Source organism: Neodiprion pinetum, chromosome 3 (assembly GCF_021155775.2).
Source record: "Neodiprion pinetum isolate iyNeoPine1 chromosome 3, iyNeoPine1.2, whole genome shotgun sequence".
NCBI classification, from domain to species: domain Eukaryota; kingdom Metazoa; phylum Arthropoda; class Insecta; order Hymenoptera; family Diprionidae; genus Neodiprion; species Neodiprion pinetum.
The window spans coordinates 8,682,663-8,703,491 of NC_060234.1; the positions used below are offsets into that span (position 1 = coordinate 8,682,663).

General features: G+C 38.4%; 1 protein-coding gene across 7 annotated transcripts in view; it reads left to right on the forward strand.

Moving 5' to 3' along the window:
- Positions 1 to 20,829, forward strand: part of raskol (Ras GTPase-activating protein raskol) — a 232,647-nt gene that overhangs the window by 109,293 nt on the left and 102,525 nt on the right. For 3 of the 7 annotated variants that reach the window (XM_046619079.2, XM_046619072.2, XM_046619076.2), the window contains exons 3-4: positions 1,159 to 1,200; positions 4,599 to 4,785. In XM_046619079.2, the coding sequence (XP_046475035.1) occupies positions 1,159 to 1,200; positions 4,599 to 4,785 (229 nt within the window). Of the gene's footprint in view, positions 1 to 1,158; positions 1,201 to 3,177; positions 3,261 to 4,598; positions 4,786 to 14,610; positions 14,972 to 20,829 lie in introns of those variants that run through there. The other 4 variants (XM_069134882.1, XM_046619073.2, XM_046619081.2 and 1 more) reach the window with 3 other exon arrangements.

The window sequence follows — 20,829 nt, forward strand, 5'->3', positions numbered from 1 at the left end:
GCCTCTTCGTCGGCGTTGATTAAGCCAGCAGCCGCTAAGAGACGGGTGACTTTGCTCCCGCTGCCAGCACAGAGAGCCCACTAGTTTCAAGCACCAGAAGGACGAGACGAGAGGAATGGAAGGAGCGAAAGGGCGAAAGGACGAAGGGGCGAACGGCGAGGGGATGCGATTACTCCGTGTGTGATTGAAGTGAATTTCCATGTGTACGTTAGAACAACGACGTCTTACCATCTCTCCCTTCCTCATTCGTTATCTTTCCCTTTGCTTGTGCGCAAACTTCAGTGGTGCTGCACGAGTACAAGGTATACCAAGTACTTTGACGTATTCGTTCTACGGCCTGGGTGTCCTTTTTGAACTTTAAACTGTGTACAGTAAGCATTTCCAGAGTAAACAGTGTTTTATGTATATTGCTCACTATCGTGTGTTAGCAATATAAGTAAGGATCGTCAGTATCTGAACTCCTAAATCATCTGGCTCACACGCTCGTCACGAGTAATAATCATTGTTAATATGATCCTTTACAACATGAATAACGGAGGAAAAGTTCATAAACTTCATAAAAGTTGGTCGATGAGAAGCATCTGAATTGTTGGCGACCATCGAACACTCACGAATGATTTCTCAGCCTATGACACTGCTCTTAAAAATGGCGCAAGGAATCATGTTGACAATATTATGGTAGCGTTCAAAACACATTTCATACTGATAACACAGAGAGGATCTCTCAATTGATTTATTGCTCGCAAGTTTTTTTTTTCAATACCTTCCGGGTTAGGTATAAAATCCCATCATGATAATTACGAACGTGAAATCAATGGTCCATAAACTAACGATCTTTACCTAGGCATATTTGATAAGTTCATTTAGTAGCGTTTGTCAGAAGTGTAGACGGTATATTGTTAACGTTGATCCATGACCATTGCAGACGGTTCTTTCGGACTCTGATTAAAATTTTTAATTGGAATACAGTTGATTTTAATTATATATTTCCCTTCTCACTGTTTGAAAATTTGGGTAAACCGGAGCCAGGTGAGACAAGGCGACTGTTTACTGGGAAAACAGGCCGTTCACCCTACCGTGAATGTACATGTGCTTAATATAACTATCTGCTATCTCTGCTCCAAGTCTAAGAAGTTTTACTAATTATCACGGACGCAGCTATTCGCTGGGACGGCGTGTATGTTCAAGTCTCACCCTAAGGTTGGTTCGTGATTATTTTTCTTATACTCCTAGCTGTACACACTTTCCCAGCTGACACCCTTCCCATGCACTAGTCCATATATTACATTTTCGTTATCTGTTCCCGTGTATGCTGCATCATTTACCGCTATCATTGATGTTGAAAGTGTTATAATATTCTAGTTTTTAACACGCATATATTAATGGTTTACAATTTGTCTGTGTTTAGTTCAGGTGTTGGTGCGTATGTATAACTATTTTCAAGCATTATTCAGACACTCTTTCTCGCTGTTTCTTTTTTTTTCTTCTCTCTCTCTCTCTCCGTCGTTCCGTCTGACCTTTATAATAATATCTTTCATCGCACGTCCGTGAAACGTGGTACGTTATAACCGGATAAAGTTGATCCGGCTTCGTTTTATGTATTCGCGTTTCGTCTTTTTTCCTGTAATCAGTAAAACAGCTCCGTGGTGGTCTTGCGCCAAGCTCCGCGCGTTGTTGTTCATCGTTCGTTTCTATCGTCCGCGTTTCCATTTGCGCACGGTTTTCAGTTCTCATTTTTGTAAACTTAAAACTTACACCTTCCCGCCACGGCGTGTCGTAAGACTGCAAGGCACGGTATTACCACGTGATGAGTACCTACACGCGTCGTTGCTTGAAGTTCCACTTTCTCGGGAAACGTTTCACCGAAGCTGTTACTCACGCCACGGTAGGACCGGAAAAACAATAGAAAACAAAAACGGCTGTTTGAAAAAAAATTCGTGAAAACCTATTCACGTTGCCAATTCAATTCCGGCTTGTGTTACAATCGCTACGCGAAGGTTACGAAAGTTGTGTACACGCCGTGGGACATTCAAAGGATATTGTTCTCTCTTGCGACTTGTTCATTTATTTCTTCTTTATTTTCTTCGCTGTGGTTACATTACGCTGGTCTTCTAATTCACGCCCTGGAACGTTTGCGTTACATCGCTACGAGACTTGGATAACTGCGAACGTAACACCGTCGGTATGAATTCCTGTTGGTTAGTTGATAACGTCCAATTATAGTTTCAACTTAGTTTCCAATTTTTTGATTCCATTACCTGATACTGATATACGTTATTCTTAAACACAGTGGGTAGAATAAAGAATTTTTCTACAGTCACACTTGACGTGTTTCCTGAAAAGAGTTTAAGGTCCTTGTTCGCTTCTTTGCTAGTCCATTCGCTAGCAAATGATTGAAACTTGAATTGACACGAAGGTAATAATCGGCTCCGGTTGTCAGTCCAGCAAGATTGTACATTTCAGAAAACGATAGCAATGCGACTGAATGTTTATTTGTCCCAATCTGTCAATGTAAATTCATACTGTAAAAAGCTTGATATTCCAATGAAGACCTGACGTTATTATTGAAACGGATTTTCGACTGTTAGTCAGATGTGATTACAGTTTCCCTGTAACTATGGTTGCCGGTAATCCGACCACGAAAGAGATTCTTGACCGGAAAGCTATTTTTCGAGCAAAATCAAGCTGCTCTAACCGTCGGTCATGAGGTACAGGCCATTTTTCGCAACCTGTCCTCACGACAATCGTTCAAAAAAAGTTGAAAATGAAAGGCAGCCGAGCATTTCGAAACTAGGTACTGTTATCACAACGAACATCTCGTTAAGACAACGAGTCGGCTAATCGGTGGGTCAGATTTCATGGCACGCGGGTAAACGTACTCTATACTTGTGCAGCCATGGAAAGACACAAGCGCCTACAATGCACGTTAACATTGTTGGCGACGGAGCGAGAATTACGTCATAGAATGAAGCTTAATGAGTGACGTCACCGTGTCGCCAGGTCAATTCAACAGTTTTCTCCAAGACGAACGAGCCACAACTTACTTTGCTCGATTACTTAGACGTCGTCTCGCTGACCTGCAGCATCGCTAGAATGTTGTAGTCCTCATAATTTTTGTTTTTTTTTTTTGTCATCCTAGTTCAAATTTACGCTCGTTCAACTCCTCGATTCGGTGGTGATCAGGTACTCGGCTATCGACTCTTGGTTCAACTGCTGATGTCAACGAAGCAGACGCGGCGATGGATGTTGTTCGTGGATATGTGAGTGTGCGAAACGGTGCTGCAGTAAAGATGATTTTATATATTCTGACGGCGAGATTTATCGGCGCAAGGAACAAATTCGCCTGGATGACGAGGATCTTGTTTTATTGTTTTATCGTTTCATCGAATTCAGTCGTCAGATCGACTGACTTGTACTTGCTTTGACAGCTTGACGAGCTGGTTCGACAGATTTTCTCTTGACTGGCGCAATTCTTACCTGAATCATCGATGTGTCTGTTGGTAGTGTTTAGTGTAAGATACAGAGTTGTGAGTGCTTAGTACAAAGATATAGAAAAATATCCATTCAACGTGCGTGTGAAATGATTTTATTGATTTTTTCAGACTAAATGCACTGTTTTTGTAGTTCTCACTTCGCATTTATCTGGTAAAATATGACTGCAATGGAATTTCGGGAAATTTGAACTCTACGACATGGTCGCGTATCACCGCGTTTTCATTTCGAGAAAAATATGCGATTTGGTATGGAAAAAAACAGGTACAGTAATGTTCATCAATAGGTTTCCAGTGGCTCGTTATTTTTTTAGGATCAAAGTTGGAACGAGTTTTCTTTCTAAACAAAACTTATGTGCCAATAAGTAGCGACGCAAGTGACAGTAGAAACAAACGATACGTTGATAACGGACGTGTAAAATTTCTGTACAAAGAAAAAAAGAAAACTCGTTTCAGGTTTGGTTCAAAAACAACAATTTGTCACTATTAACCTATTAATCAACAATGCTGTACCTATTTCGTGTTATTGAACACGTAATTACACAATCTGATAACAATCATTTTTTCATAATCATTGACAATACAAGTGCATAACTTCTGCAATTATCTTTTCCTCTTCACATGGATATTTGAAACATTGCAAAACCCTGGTTTCAGCGTTCTGCAACGAACCGTAAATTGGAAACTGAACATGCTGGAAATTTAAAACAAAGTTCAATATTTAACTTTGAAGTTTAGGATATATTCTCAGCTTTGCTTGAAGCCACTTGTGTATTCTATTCCCGCGTTGCAGCCGCCGTCGAAAAGGCTAAGTATACGTCTTTCTGTGAGTTGAAACTTGATAGCAAAATGGACTTCCTATGACAAGATTCAGATTTTGCATACAAAGACCTACTTACCGGACCTCCCGAGTTTAGTTTAGATGTTACAAATACCGATCGGCACAAGTATTTTAATCACTCCATTCTGTCCCGAGATTCGTCCTTATAGATGTATGGTATGTTTCTAGTTGGGCTTCCTAGATGTTGACAAATGATCATATCCAGAATACTGTTTTTATTTCAGATTGTGAATTTGTATGCTCATTTTTTCCACCATAATTTCCAGCTCGGCGATGCGATGTTCGTCGAACTTCCTCGAGTTCGTCTCGACGGTGGAGCTCGAGCTTTTCGTCAACACTGGGGCTACGAAACTCGGACGGCGCTTCCGCCGCCCCCGCTTATCGAAGAGGACGAGGCGGGCGTCGAACCGGAAACCGTTAGCCTGAGGGAAGCCAACACAGCATCGCCCATAGGTGAGTTACATACAACTCCAATTGATTTCGAAATTGTACATATTTCTGCGTGTGTAAAAAAAAAAAAAAAAAAAAAAAAACTTGAAAACATCGCCGATGATTTTCATTTTAGCGTGCAGATGGAGTCAGGAAAATAGATGTCATTATATCAATTTTTTTTTTTCCGACTTGCAAATAAGTGCGATTTTTCGCTTTCTCGGTAGAGATGAAAAATACTATAGGTGTATGTATATGTATATAAACGGATATGAACAACAGCTTTTCGAAAATCTGCAAGAGAATTTACTCAACGAAAATACGACGGCGAGTCTGCCGTATATTCTTGCGAAATATTTATGCCGATAATACTGCGGTACAGAGGGCAAAAAATAACTTATTTATTCATTATGGACAGAGTGTGTTTGTTATGCTCGCATGGCCGACGAGGATCGACACCTGCAAAAAAGACACACACAGAAAAAACGATTTATCTAAATATTGACTTGATGATCGATCATTTATCTATACCTAACCGCGAACGATGAATATTTGCGTTAATCACACGAGTAAAAGAAATAAACGCTCGTGATTAACATCGTACTCCGAAAAATCGACGGCCACGAATAAATCACCATCAGTCGATTCCTGTATTAGAAAATAGTATATTGTGAAACAAGAAGGCAAACGCGGTCTTTTCGGGTCAAGCGTAAGTTTGCAATATGAGTCGTAGGTGGGCACGAATACCAGCCGAAGACAAATATTGCAAAAACGCGAGGCGAAAAGATCGTTGTCCTCTTTGTTGCACACTATTCTCGGAGGTTGGTTTCGCGTAATGTCAGATTTGTTCACGACAGCGCGTGCGCGCAGTAGTGAAAAAACCACTTTCAATTCCTAGGACTTAAAAGTGGTCCTTTCAGCACTCCGCGCATGCGCATTCGCAGACTCGCTCGACCGTCATTGGAACGGGTACTCAGTGTGCGGAAAACACGCATGAAAAAACGCGTGAAACATGTTCGCGTTATATAATAATTAATTCGAACCTGTTCTCACTACTGGTTTCAGTATTCATTGATTCCCAGTTTATTAATTATAACAATTTACCAATTGGTTTAACCCTTTCAGTCATAGTGGGACCGCTACGGTCCCACCTTTTAAGAAATCGCCTCAGAGCTCTAGTATTGAACTAAGGCCTCTGAAAATACGTATCTAGGGGTTTTTTGAGTCGCTGATCACGAATACGAGGTCAGATTTTGAAAATTCAAAATGCCGGATCCGCTATAGTCGATCCAATTGGGCAATGTGACAATAAAAATTTCAATCACGTAAAATCTTACTTTATCAAGAATATTCCTTCAAATGTACATTAGAAATAAGTATTTCAGTCAATTTGAGATGAAATTTGAGATGATTAAAATCCGTGGTTCCTTATCATTATCATTTAAATATATATGTGCGTGCGTGCGTCGTAATAGGGATATTGTAAAAAAAAACAAGTAGAAGAAAAGCGGCATTTGCCATCTTGGATTTAGAAATTATGAAGTTATGACTTCAGATTCGTGATCAGCCATTCCAAAATCCCCCGAATAACTAAATTCAGGCCAAAATGTAGAGCAGGAAGATATAAGATATAAAACTTGACGTCCACCATATCGGATCCGCCATTTTGAATTTTGAAAATCTAATGCCGGATTCGTAATCAGCGACCCCGAAAACCTCCGAGTACCAATTTTCATCGAAATCGGTGCATATGAAAAATGTATGACTGAAAGCGTTAAAGAAATTTTTCGGTTTAGAGTAGCGCAGATTCGACACAATCTAGATTATAATAACGGAGAATGTGTGATAGTGTAAAAATGGCACATTATAAATTTTTGTGCTTCTTGCTCTAAAATTAATTGACATAGTATTCTACTACTACGCCAATGAAACGTCTTTTTTAAATGGCAAATGAAATAAATTTTATCCTTGCAAATTTTCTCATCTATTTTCATCAGCTTTGCAGCAGCAGTATTTTACGAGTGTAATTTAGGAAAGTGTCATACCACCTCAGCTGTAAAGTTTCCTCTTCCGTCCAAACTTTTATCGTAAATTTGACGCTCGTCAAAAGTCTTGAGAGCTCGTTACGGCCGTTGGATTCTGACGTTGGCGTTAATGCCTTTACAATATTTGACGCACCACTCCCATTGAATGTACAACGAAGCGTGCAAGTCTGATGTTTGCGTATAAAGAGGTCCGCGTCTCGTAATATCGAAATGAAAACCTGCCTCAACTTTATAGCGAGAGCGAAAATAAAACAACAACGAATATTTAATTATCAGTTGAATAATTTAGTGCCGGCATTCACAAATTAATTGCGTCGCTAATTACTTCGAGAAAAATTTCTAGTTATGCAGGTGATTATCTGTCAAGTCTTTAACCACTTTCGATTTGTCCTATCTGAAAATATCGTTCGGCAAACTGAATGAAAACGAGTCTTGTTACTGTGATCAAATAATCTAGCATGTGCTAATAAATTGGTTTGACTATAAAGTTATGACAAAGCTTTATTAACTCAAAAGTTATATCAAGAATAACGGAATATTGCAGCAACTAAAAACGAGAACTATAATCACGTTAAATAGTAATTACTTGAACGACAGTTTTAATAAATAATTCCGATAACAAACGTTAACGTGAAAAGATATTCAATGTCATTATTACCAATCTTGTTTTTGCTTGTTACCTTACGAGGCAAACGCTATCTACTTCATCGACACGATTAACGAGAGCTTCTGACGTTATCGTTGTGCTTATGCACACTCGTATCATATCACCGGTCGGTAACTTACCAGCAAAGTCTGCTCCGTCAGTTACGTAGGTTATTATTACGTTGGCAAAAATATGCAATACCCTGTAATGCCGACTGTATTAATGCCGAATTGTCTCATCTTTGCCAGCCCAATTTTCAAGATCGAGACATCTGAGAGATTTTAGCTTTTTTCTAATATGCACTCTCCATGTTTCTAGACAAATGATGTTTATCATGCGGAATTCGTTGTGAAATTGTATCGGAGTTGTACGAAATTTTCGTATCATAGGTAATTATCACAATAAGCTACACACTCATTTTTTCAGACGGAAACTTGTCATATGCTTGAAGAAATTGCGGTTAGAAGTTATAAGGAGAATGAGTAAATAAAAAAATTTATCCTTTAGTTTTCCTTCTTTGGTAGATTAAAATTGTAAACATGTTTTATAACACAAGCAGTTTTCCGTTTGATTATTTTTTAGGGAAGGTTACGTATTTATTCAATTCTTTTATTTCTATTTTGAGTTGTACCGATAAATTTTAATTTAAAAATTCTAATAAATTAATCCTAAAAAAAAAGTAAAAATAAAAATAACGATTCATTCTGTATTCATAAGAAAAACATTGGACTTCTTGCTTCATTTGTGAACCGTTATATCTATATTTTCGTGTATTTTTTTTTTTTTTTTCTTTTAAATAATAAAAACAAATTCTAGTACCTAGACAAATCATAAAAACACAGAACAAAGAAAACGATCCTGTATTGCAGCCTTCGATATTTTGGCGAAAATTCTGTCAAAGTCCTGCGATCTTGCGCATTCGTTTTATTCGACATCCGAGATAAGATAATCGAATAAAATAAGAAAAAAATTTCGTTTTGCAATTTCCGGCCCTGTTGATACGTTTCCGGTTGACCTGAATTATCGTTAAGAACTGTCCAAAAATGTTCCAGAAAGCTTTTCCACCGTTTGTGTATTTGTACAGGTAGGTTATATATATGTATGTGTATGTATATTCGGAACTGTTTAAAAAAGTGCTGAAACAAAAACACTATAAAACTCAGATACGTGTAAAAAGTTCGGCCGAAGCGAAAGCCGAAACCTAGCAGGTTGAATTCCATTAAAACAGCGTCCCTAATACAAAAAAAAAAGTGTAAACCATGAATTTCAATTAAAAAGAAAACTCGGTGAACAACAATATGGTAGAAATAATTTGATTTTGAGGGTATTATTATCGTTAAATTGATATGAAGATCCGAAAAATATGTTTTAGAGTGAATTTTAACTCATGATGATTTCTCAATTAATCAATATTTAGTCTCTGTGAATTGGTGATAATTCTACCTTCGATTTACGGTATCCGAGACTATTCATCGGCATAAAGTTGACATAACGCCAACTTCAGGCACGATTTCGGTATAAATTATGAAATCGATTGGCAAATATCGGATTTCTTGTGAAGTTATCGCCAATTCTGCCGTTCAAATTTTGTGGTGTGTTTGGCCACGCAAGTCACTTTCAATCACTTGAACAATAATCGTCATTATGGTAAGTGTTTTACTCAGAAAGGAATTGAATTTCAAACGAACTTTCAAATTCGATGTAAAATATGCTCTATGCCTCATTTACGTAACTCGAAATGAAAGAAAAATATTGTCAAGCTGTTCGTTGTTTTCTATACTTCATTTCTTTCAGATCGGCTGTCCAAGTTGTGCTGAATCTTCTGTATAATTACAGCCCATCTTCAAGGATGAATCTACTAAGCCTTGCGAAAAGTTGAGATAAAAAAAAAACCGTTTTTAATATCTCCAACAAAGTTATTAGCGTCAATGATTGTGATGATGCACGAAACAACATCCCTACTATGTGATAGAGATGAATCCGAGCAAATTTCAGTGATACAAACTCTAAGATATGAAGTATTTGAGTAAAACTTTCTTTTTACAAGTTTCATGTTTTTGGCCATACTTTTATCGCTGATCAGATCTGCAATAATTTACAGTGAAACAATGAAAAAATCTCACACGATAGTTCGGTTACAACGTGCTAATACAATTGTCGACGAACATTTGTTGTGCCGTAATTGCACAAACTTATTTTTATTTAACCGGGAAATTAAAGACTATGTGTAAAAAAAAATATAAATAAATTCTCTGGATGTTCAGAAATATCTACGATGAAAAAAATAAACCCAAAAACATTGGAATCTTATCAAAAACACGAGAGTTTAATCACTTTGAACGTTACAATTATCATACCTTCTCTCAAATTGTTAATATATTAGCCTGTGTCATCCAAATTTGCTCAGATACGTTTCTATTGAGTGGTACGGGCGTTGTTTCATTCGCATTCACCACCATTTTGGTAAGTATCATTGCTGGAGATTTTTCGACCAACTTCTCATCCAAACGACGTGCAAGCGCTCATTTATCCTTAACCAACCAAACAGCCAAGCCACCACCCCACACGGCGAGGTTACTCGGAAGCATAAACTACTTTTTAAAGAGAGTTTATTTTTTCGTCCCTGATTCCTTTTAATTTTATTGACTTCCCCGTATCTTTTCTTTTTTTTTTTTTTGACTGTTGTACGCGTCACACCGACACACCGTGGCAATAAGCTTCTACTGTTTGTATACCGAGGAGGATGGAGGAGAGTAAATCCGTACGAGTCGGTCAGTATTCAGGAAGTGACGCTGGCTTGTTTAAAAGTTAATTATTATCTCTCACACCTAATTAACCCAAGGGGTGCTTCACCGCGAGAAAACACTTCCCTGTACTAGACTCTGCATGCAGTAAGTACGTAAGGTTGCACACGTGACTTACTCGTACATGAACCAGTTCTTTGAGTATCTCTCCAACTAATAATAGGAGCCTTCTCGGTACAGTGGTGCTCATTTATTAGGTTACAAACCTTGTGTCACGTTACGTACATACATGTGACGACAGATGCGAAGTCAGCCCGAGAAATTTACTGGATTTCACAAAAAATTTCAACATTCACGTTTCAATTTATTGCGCAGCACGCTCTGTCAGCTCAAAAAATGAACATCATGCCACTTCGCATATATTTAAACAGTGACAGTGTCGAGCGTAAACCACAGCGATAATTATTTTAATTCCACGAATACGAAATTATCCGTCCGGTTTTAACACTAATTATTAGAATTTGATCCGTATAAGTGTCATAATTTCTATGCATGAATCATAAATTGCGAGACCGGAAAGGGATGTTTTTTTTTGTGTCCGAAGAAACTGCCAGCTTTTTTTTATGTCCTAGCGATTATAGTTTTCTTCATGATTGGTAGATCGCTTAAACGTAGGTTGATGTTAAATTTTCAGTTTTCAATTGATTAACATTCCTCATCTCACAATGAAACGTGGAGCTTCGAGTCTACTTGAATCATCACAAATACTGCTACATTAATCATTTAATGATTAAGTTAATTGGCGGTGTAGAAAAATGTTTCAGATGAAATCTCTTACTTTTTAGGCATACGTTGCGTAGAGCAAACATTTTTTCAATCAGTCGTAAACACAAATAATTACAATATTACAATATTTTGGGTCGACAATGTACGAATTAACTAAATGTAGGAAATCAATTTTGATTAAAAATGAAACGGTTTTGACACAACGATTTTTATATCGTATTCCGATGTGACGTTGGGGAGACGTCCAAAAACCAGTACATGAAATTTGTCTTGCTTTCAGAATTTTTATCCGCCATATTCAATTCACGAACGAAATATTCAGAAATGTCTCACTATTTGGCAACTTTTGAATGATTTTAAACTACAGATGAGTCTGCAAAACACGAGAATGTTGTTTTACGTTTGCAGGTCTACTGAATTTCGTGCAATCCCAAAGTCAAACGTCACTAGCACGTCCTAAGAGAGCAACGTTACATAAATCTTTCAAACTTCAATCTCATATCCCAACTCCGCTCTCATCCTGAATTCAAGGTTGCGTTTTGCTACATTGGAAGGATAGAATCTAAACGCTGAGAAAATGAACTGATAAACAAGCAATAACACAAGTACATGTAAAATTTCACGAAATACCATCGAAGATTTGCCGACACCTACATCACAACCCCCTCATGCATGGTGATGCAGGAACAGTATAATACTTATATCTTTTCACGCTCTGTGGTCTGCATAATGGCAGCATCGACGTCCAGTTATAAGTTAAAGCACACAGTACCCAGTTCCATGTATACATATATATATGTATAATAAATAACTGGCCGCTGACCGACGTCCGCAAGAACTGCTAAAGCGTTGTGTCGACATTTAACCGCAGAGAGTCCCGAGACGCCGCGTTGTCTGTATCGTCTTCCTTATAAGTTACAAGTTGTAAGTGTGTTTAGAAGAGAGTTTATATAATAATATTACGCCCGCAGCCGCGCCTCCTCGCGTCAATATCGCCGCACTAAATCGGGTCCCGCTTCGACTCACGTCGCATCGCCATTTAGGGCGAGGAGACGTCTAACTGTAATCAATGTTACAAATGTCTACGTGGATTATTTAATAACAGTCATAGATTTCCCGATGCCGTGCGAAATTGCACGGCTGGTGAATTCGAAATAGGTGCTGCGGACTATCGAGTTACGTAGTTATCCTCATCATTCGTTGGTCTCAAAGAATCGCGACCAGGTTTAAAAGACCAAGTGGCGTTATTGACGCTTACGCGAAAACTGGGAAAAACTTGATTCACAGTCATCGTCCGTGTAATCGATACGCTTCAAGTGATTGGTGCAAACACTCTACATGATGCAAATTTTAAAGGTGAAGGTCGATCGTAACCGAAATGGAAGTTACAGGAAAAGATGACTGCAGTATTGGAAATGGAGTTACCGAGGCAAAATTCGGTCAATAGAACTTTGTTTGCGTTCCGATCACGTTATCATCTTGTACTTCATTGAAACCATTGACTTCTTTGAAACCATTGATTTCATTGATCTGACACCATGTTTCGGCCTGTTGAAAACTGACGTTTCCTTATGAAACAATTAAGCTCGTGAGCAGTGATTGCGACTTGCAACGGTCGAGCGAATAATATATAATGAATAAGAAAACAAGGCGTTACTCTTGTATCGCCGGATATTCTCTCGTCGGCCGGAAGCCGATCCTACTTGCGTTGTTACCCATGCGTCTCGGGCACCATTTGTTCCTCGGACTTGGCCGACAGACAGTGAACGGATTACGGTAGCGGGTTCATCCGTATACGCGGTGTTGAATGTCATACGTCTACATGTGATACTCCAGTTTGCGTAGTACGATAATTGTCGACGGTCGCGTTTTTACCTGACGTCGGTCCCGTCAGCTTGAGAATTGCTGATCGTGAATTTACACTTGGAAAGGTGACGTCCACGATGTAGGACCGACCGAGTTGTTCGATCCTCGTACTGTTGAAACGAGGTGAGAAGATACGACGAAATACCTGACGTTCGTGGTGGACGAAGTGTGCAGTGATCTGGAATTGCGTAAAATTGGAGAATGGACATTTAGGAAAGCCGGCTATCGTGAAGAGGGCGTTGTTATCGTGACGGTGATGATCGAGGAAAAGTCGTTGCGCACCTAGTCTTTGTCTTCGAGGAACGAGTATCCAGCACGGAAACACGCTTGCAGCGAGAACTGTGAACTGTGTACACAGTAACGCTGTTCGTGTATAACGCCATCGACTCTCCATGCACTAGGGATTTTATCAAGACCGACGACCACATCCCTGAACTCATTGTGGGGGTTTTTCAAGCGACGAGCTGCGATCTGTGCACAAACGACAGTCTGCTATTTGTCGCAATTGCGACTGTGCCAAGTCGCAATTGCGATAAGCTTTTACATTTTTGTTGATGTACATTGGGTGAATTTGATTCCTATTTATTTTTGCGATTATTCTACGAATAAAACCATTAATCGATGTACATGTTCAACTTTCGTTGAAGACTTTTTCCGAAAAGGCACGGGTCCGGTGTGTTTACATTCTCGACGTTCTTTTCGACCTTCTTTATCGTCCTTCGAATGTGATTCACTCAAGCTTTCTCGCATTTACCTGTGATAAGCGGCTAATTTCACAGCTCTGTTGGATATGCGAATAACGAGACAATCATTGAATGTGAAGAGTGTTTAATTGTACGTTCGACTTCTTTTGACGTAATGGAATATGAAGACCCATCAACTAAATTTTTTGCAGGTTCTGTAATATACCCAAGTATATAGACATTCGGCCTTCAATCGCAACATTACACGTGTTGAAATTATTGATTGAGTGATAATCCTTTATCACAAATCCATCACGTCATTTAATTTCAAAGTATATGCTCGGCATCAATAGTATTGCTACATTTTGGAGATCAAATACTTATGGATAGATGATATCGGAATAAGAATGCATTGGAATCTGTAACAGATTTTCTGTATTCTGTCATGTCGGAAGTTGGTCATATGTACCAATTTCATGAAAATGCAGATTCAGCTACGTCTTAACTGATTATCGAACATCCCAACTTTTCTAATCAAACATTATGTACAATTGGTGATAATTTAATAAAGATGGTTGATTATCACATATTTTCCCGGAAAATTATTCGGTTTTTCTATAAAAGGTGGGGAAAAAATTTGGGCCTAAGAATCTTCTGCTCAACCTCATTCAGTTTTGATGAAAAAAGAAAATAACAAAAAAGTAATTACGTTGTATGAAAAAAAGAACTGTGACAAACAAATTTTCCATACGATAGAATTGGGTAGTTTTGACGGCCCAGGAACGAATTGATTTAAGTTCAGGGAACAATCAATTTGAAACCTTGCGAGATTTGCAGAGTAATTATGCTGAGAAATAATAGCAGTAAAGTAAAACAGGTTTTAGAAAGCTGGAGTGATATTTTTTGTAGTAGTTTTGTTTGTTATTCTGTAAACTTAAGTCTTCCAGAGAATTCATTACTCGAAACTGATCGAAGCTTTATTCTTCTTATTTATCGAAGTTGATTCATACTCCGGTACTCCGAATCTAACCTAACCTATTTTTCTACCCAATCATCATTAGCATCATTGTTATTCTTACAATTAGACGCCGACGTGCGGTAAACGGCTGGACATTTTAACGTGTATACGTTACACCGCAGAAACGGAGACAATTGTGTGAATTTTATTCGGTTTTAAAGAGTGAGGAATCCCACAGTGTCCTTGACTCGCGATTAGTCACGAGTGTTTTTTACGCGGAGTTTGCCTAATTGAACGACGCACACACAGACACACAATCGCCTTGTGACCTGTGAAGTGAATTGTCCAAAAGTTGTACAGCCTGTACAATTGTTTCACATTTTTACTGGATAAAATGAATCGACGTGGGGCATGGAACTTGATAACGCGCCGGAAGAAGAAAAAATTTAACTTACTACTAAACGAGGATGTGTACGAAATATGTAAGTACCGTGGGAAAACACTTTCTGCCTTTATTCTTGTCGTTTATTCACTCATGTGTCTGGTCCTGCTGCTGCTTCTAATTAAGACGCTTCCTTATAACTTTATTCGTCTCCATGACACTCTTTTTTCTCATCAATAAAAGTTAAGACGTGCTTGTAGCTGACCCGAAAAAAAGATAGCCTAACACAAGCATGAAGAATGATTTTTTGTATTTTGCTTTACGATTTTTGAGCCCAGCTAAAATTTTACCAATACGATCGACGAAGCGAGCGAATTAATAGAGTCGTTTTTCGGGACTCGTGAAAGTTTAGCAACAGCAAAGAAACCCTATTTCTGTTTTTCGCGTTGTAACTCTTTTCTTGCCGGATCTGCAGCAATGCTTTTCTCCGTTTTGTTGTTGACGCATTTACGTAGATTACACGTGTCATGTATCAGTGAGCCGTAGTAACACCGAGTACACATAATGATGTTGCGACTGTCGTTACTTGGTGTTGAAATAAAGGCTGATTGTACGGTGGCCACGTAAATTATAATTATAACCGCATTTTTCCGTTATTTCATAGTTTTAACTCAGTCGATGACTGTGCACTAGGTCTCTGCAATAATGGAACTAACAGTGACGTTATTCATCCTGTAATACGGAGTGCTGGAAATTAACATAATCTCGGTCGGACAAAGTGATGACTAACTCGACTTGCATCTGCTTCATGACCGTCACGAGAAACATCGGTGCCTCATCAAACTTTTCCGAATATTGAAATTTTTACGTGTCTATCGTCTTACCGATTCCTTCTCTAACGAATTTTGAAAAACTTACACTCATTCTTCATCATCTTATCCAAACAAACAATCATTTCTTAGTTATTCGGAAAACTTTTATAAATTTTCATGCTTTGTGTGAAATCAATTACGTCTGCATCGTTTGTCTTCGGATTCCAATCGCCAATCGCTCATTGTTTGGCAAAGATTCGAGAATCTTTTTCCCTCATGCGACGTACCCCTGAATCTAATAACAAATACGCTCCTGAACAAAAGACCAATTATTCTCTGTTCACTCTTGGTGTTTACCAACAATGATTAATGTCATAATTCCGAGAATCCAGAACCAAGAATATCCAGAACTTGATAACAATGGATTATGGATCTCTTTGTGAGTGAACAGAAAAGCTCAAGTTCTTTTCCCTGTTGTTCTTTATACCTGCAGTCAATACTTGCATTTCTAGAAAAAAAAAAATCGCCGTTTTACCTAACAAACCTTGTGTCCCTAGAGAGGTAACGAAGCCACGCTTGACGACATGAGCAATTCTCTATCCACTTTACGCGCATGCGAAATGATCTGTTTCAAGCACGTGTTGAAGAAATACTTTTTTTTCACCACGTACAAAAACTCGATGATAGTCCAACTTCGAGTATCTGCAAGTGCATTGTGCAAAACCCTCAAAAATCGTCCTAAAACAAAATGAAGTTTCATTGACTCCTAGGCAAGGCTAATAAGGCTCGTTTCATTCTGGCAACGACGTTGAACCGATCAGGAAGAACAGACCCAACACGAGGCATGTAAAAACTGTCTCGGACTAGGTTTAAAAGTCCATTGTTCGCTGGAGGTAGTGCAGGCCACAGGTAACCAAATCACTGAACGAGGGCTTAAGTTTCTCCTCAAGTTCTCCGAGGCGTTGGATGCCCGTTATCCTCTATCTTCCACAGCACACTCACGCACATTTTGTCCACACTCGACGCTTCATTGTCTAGCAGCGTGTAGGCAGTCTTCGTATCCAAAGGTTATTATATAAACTCTTCAACCAGCTTTGGCGCCCATTTCTCACTCCACGTTCCATGCAGGTACGGCCTGTAATTGGAAACTCCAAGCAACACGCGGATACAGTTTTATTGCACCACCCCTGCCTCATCCCTCGGCTATGAAAGTGATCAACTTACCGTTCAACTACGTGTACGTACAATGGAAATGAACGTGGCCACCGTGCAGCCAGTTCTAATGTCATATTTCGAGGTCGCAATTTTCTGGGCGCTAGCGTTTTGTACATATGTTGCGACGCGATAACCACTTTGGAAAGCAGTCACTTTTAAATCGCTTGAAATCCCATAAAATCGCACGTATATTCGCTTTCGAACTCGCAAACCACTTTGGAAAGCAGCGTGGGTCCATTAACTCCCGAGTACACTCGCTTCTTGCTATCTTATTTAGCTTATTTTGCCTATGTATCCAAAGACTCGTCGATACTCGCCGATACTCGCCAGCGATAAGTAAGCAGTCACTTTAAAATCGCATGAAATCACTTGAAATCGCATGAAAAATGGGAATTTCCTTGAAATCGCAAACCGCTTTGGAAAGCAGTCACTTTAAAATTGTTTGAAATCGGTTAAAATGACTTTGAACTTACGTTAAATCACACGAATCGTATGAAAGCCATTGAAATTGCTTGTAATCATTGTAATACTTTGTCACCTGATGCATGACTAAATACCCCCTCGCCCTGCATGTGCTGTACTTCTTTTTTTCATCCTTGTTTCTTTATCCATCGTCCTGCGGGTAAAATGGTGGTCGATATGAGAATGATTCGATAGGTAGGTGAAAGTTTTTGAGTAGTTGAATATTACAAATGTTCACCTGGGCGAATTATTCTATTTGAAAACCAACATTCAGAGATTATAGTTGAAACTCGGCTTTTGAGGATCTTCGCGTGAAAGCTTACGTACATCGTATAATTAGTATTGAAAATAATAGTAGGAAATATCGTTAAGTGTGCTCAAGTAGTAGTTATGCGCAAAACACTTGTAATTAAGTACGAGAAAATCCTGTTGGCTCTTGACAGTTCAGGGTAAAAAGTATAATTACTATTTTTCGATGAACGTAACTTCAATTTAATTGGTAGGTTGAGGTTAGTGGCATACTTTTTTTCAAGTGGTACGATACAGTCACGTGCCATCACAAAATATCGTCTTAAGGGGCACACCAAGTGTGACAGCCTAAAAAAGAGGCGACTTTTGGGAATTTAACAAAAAAAAAACCACTCTATCAAATATTTTTAAATTTTAAGGGTATATTTGAACATATTTTAAGAATACACTGTAAAATTTTTGAAGAAAAAAAATTAGATATTTTTCGAGTTACACGCGATCTTCGACGGCGCTGAAAAAAAAAGGTCCTCCACTGCTGCAGTGATTCCGGCCTTCTCCGTGGATGAAAACGAGAAAAAAAAAAATTCTTGTTAAACTAGAAGATATTGTCCGTACAATGACCAACCAGTTTTTTGATCTGATCAAAAATCGAATTTTGGCAGGCCAAAAACGACCAAAATTTTGGGTAAAATTCAACTTTTTTTTAAAAACGCCGCCATTTTGTCAATTTTTGATTTTTTTTCCGACCGTAGGTCATTGTACGGACAATATCTTCTAGTTTAACTAGAATTTTTTTTTTTTAGGGTTCATCCACGCAGAAGGCCGGAATCACTGCAGCAGTGGAGAACCTTTTTTTTCAGCGCCGTCGGAGATCGCGTGTAACTCGAAAAATACTTAATATTTTTCTTCAAAAATTTTACTGTGTATTCTTAAAACATGTATAAATATACCCTTAAAATTTTTAAATAATTGATACAGTAGTTTTTTTTTTTTAAATTCCCAAAAATCGACTTTTTTTTAGGTTGTCACACTAGGTGTGCCCCTTGATAGAAGTTATATGTTTTTTGTGAAAGTTAAACGTAAAAACGGAAAAAAACTATTCAGATGTTACCGCAGAAACAGAAGAATTTTTTTTTGCGTTAGAAGTAGAAAAAGGCATCCAAATGATATCAACTTATTGTTAGTGAGGACAGAATCTAAAGTTAAAGGAAATTGCTTTTTACACGTGAACCGTATTTACTTGTAAAAAGTTGTTTTTTTTTTTCAGTGCAAATAGTGTAATATTTCCAGTCATTAGAGTCCAGCAAAATTCACATTCCTTCGCGATTCGAAGAAATAAAAGATATTTTTGACCTCGTCATGCCAATCTTGACATTCCATAATGATTCACTATCAGACTAGTTACGGATTTCAAAGTTTCACGCATGTTCAGTGAATTTATTAACCAGCCAACTCGAGAAATTCAAACATCATTCGACTCATCGCTTCTTTCTTTTCTCGAGAAAAAAATATCACGATCACTTATATTATATCGTGCTCGCTCACGTATACCAAGGAGAGGTCTTTATCTAGTCAGTTGTTTGGGATACGGGAAATTAAAGATATCACAAGATTCATGTGAGATACGTGGAAAGCTGGAAGGTTACGGCGCTACAGGTAATAGTTAAAGTGGTCAGTACGTATTTGGTCTCGTGTTCCGTCTGTTTTTACAGGCAAATGGACTGGCCGAAATATCGGTGTACTTGTACCATTAAATTTCGACCGGTTACCGTTCACCAACTGTCGACGGTCTTCGCGTTCGACGAGTTTTTCTACCGATGCCACGAATACAAGCTTGTAAAGAAATGTGCGTTAACGGAGAGACGCTGACTTCCTTCACCTCGCAAGAAAATACTCACGATAATCGATTTATGTCCTCTTTTCGTAGTAAATTAATTAAACCAATTATCATCTTCGTTTGATCAACCAGTTACGGTCAATGACCTCCGTGTATACGAGTTACAACAGTCTTACAGAGATACGGTTATAACGGAGGATCAAGCTCATTATTCTGTATTGCATTTTCGGGAAATGGAAAATAATTGAGCTTCGTTCTTGCACCCAAAGCATCACGTGATCGATCAACGTTTTTTTTTTTTTGTTTTTTTTTTTTATGGCAAGACAAAAATATTTAACTATTGTACTGAGACGAACGTTGACGGTAAACCTGTGAAGATTCAAGTTGAATGTCCATCCTACTGTTTTACAGTAACGTAACAGGGTACAGTTTTAATTACTAATGAATCTTTCACAATACCATTTAAACGTGACAATCGTCGTTCGAGTTGAGTTCTTTGGAACAGATATGAACATCTGGAGGAAAAGAAAGCGCGGAATGAAAAAAAATTCACAAGTATTTTACAGTATCATACAATCTTGACAACAGGATAATAATACTGATTTTATTTTTATAACAACGCTTCGTTCCGTCACTTTTCCTTTAACGTAATTTCTCCGTAACAGAATCGAACTTCACCTCAAACCCAAGTATGCTTTCCAAGCACGCGGCCCTGGAAAAGTTTTCTTGAAACTAACCTTTTTTCTACATAAAATTTTATTTTATTTTATGTGGTGATACATCGAATATCAATACAGTAAATATTACTTATCTGTGAAGAAAAAATTAGATTTTTTTACCAATCCTACTGAACTACGCAAGGATAGAAGAAGGTGATGAGAACGAAGTACGATTTTCAAATACCAAATTGTTGACGGCGAAGGTTCCTGACCTTTCCGAGACAAAGAATACTTTCCAGCCGAATGTTAGATTAGATAGCATTGCCTGGATCACGGCTGATAGTCTGACGTATTTCCGCTCTGTTCTTCTCGCGTCGCGTGTTTACGTACAGAGATTCAGCAAACGATGGGAATTTCACTTAAATTCGTCAAATTATTGAAATATATATTTAAGCGATGAGAACAATTTCTTGTTTTTCAAAACTCCACGTACAAATGATACAACGAATGACAAGCGAGGTCTTTAAAATTCAATGATACGGCCATTAGTTGAGGAGTAAGAGCAAGAAAATTAGGTCCTTGGTGCAATCTTCTACAGAATTAATTTTCTTGGTAGAGAACGTTTCGGGGTGTCCCCTGAGTATAAATTTAAGTTTGCGAGACGGGGGGGGGGTTGAGTTCCAGCCATCGTCTCGGAAAACACGTTTTACCAAATATCTCGTGA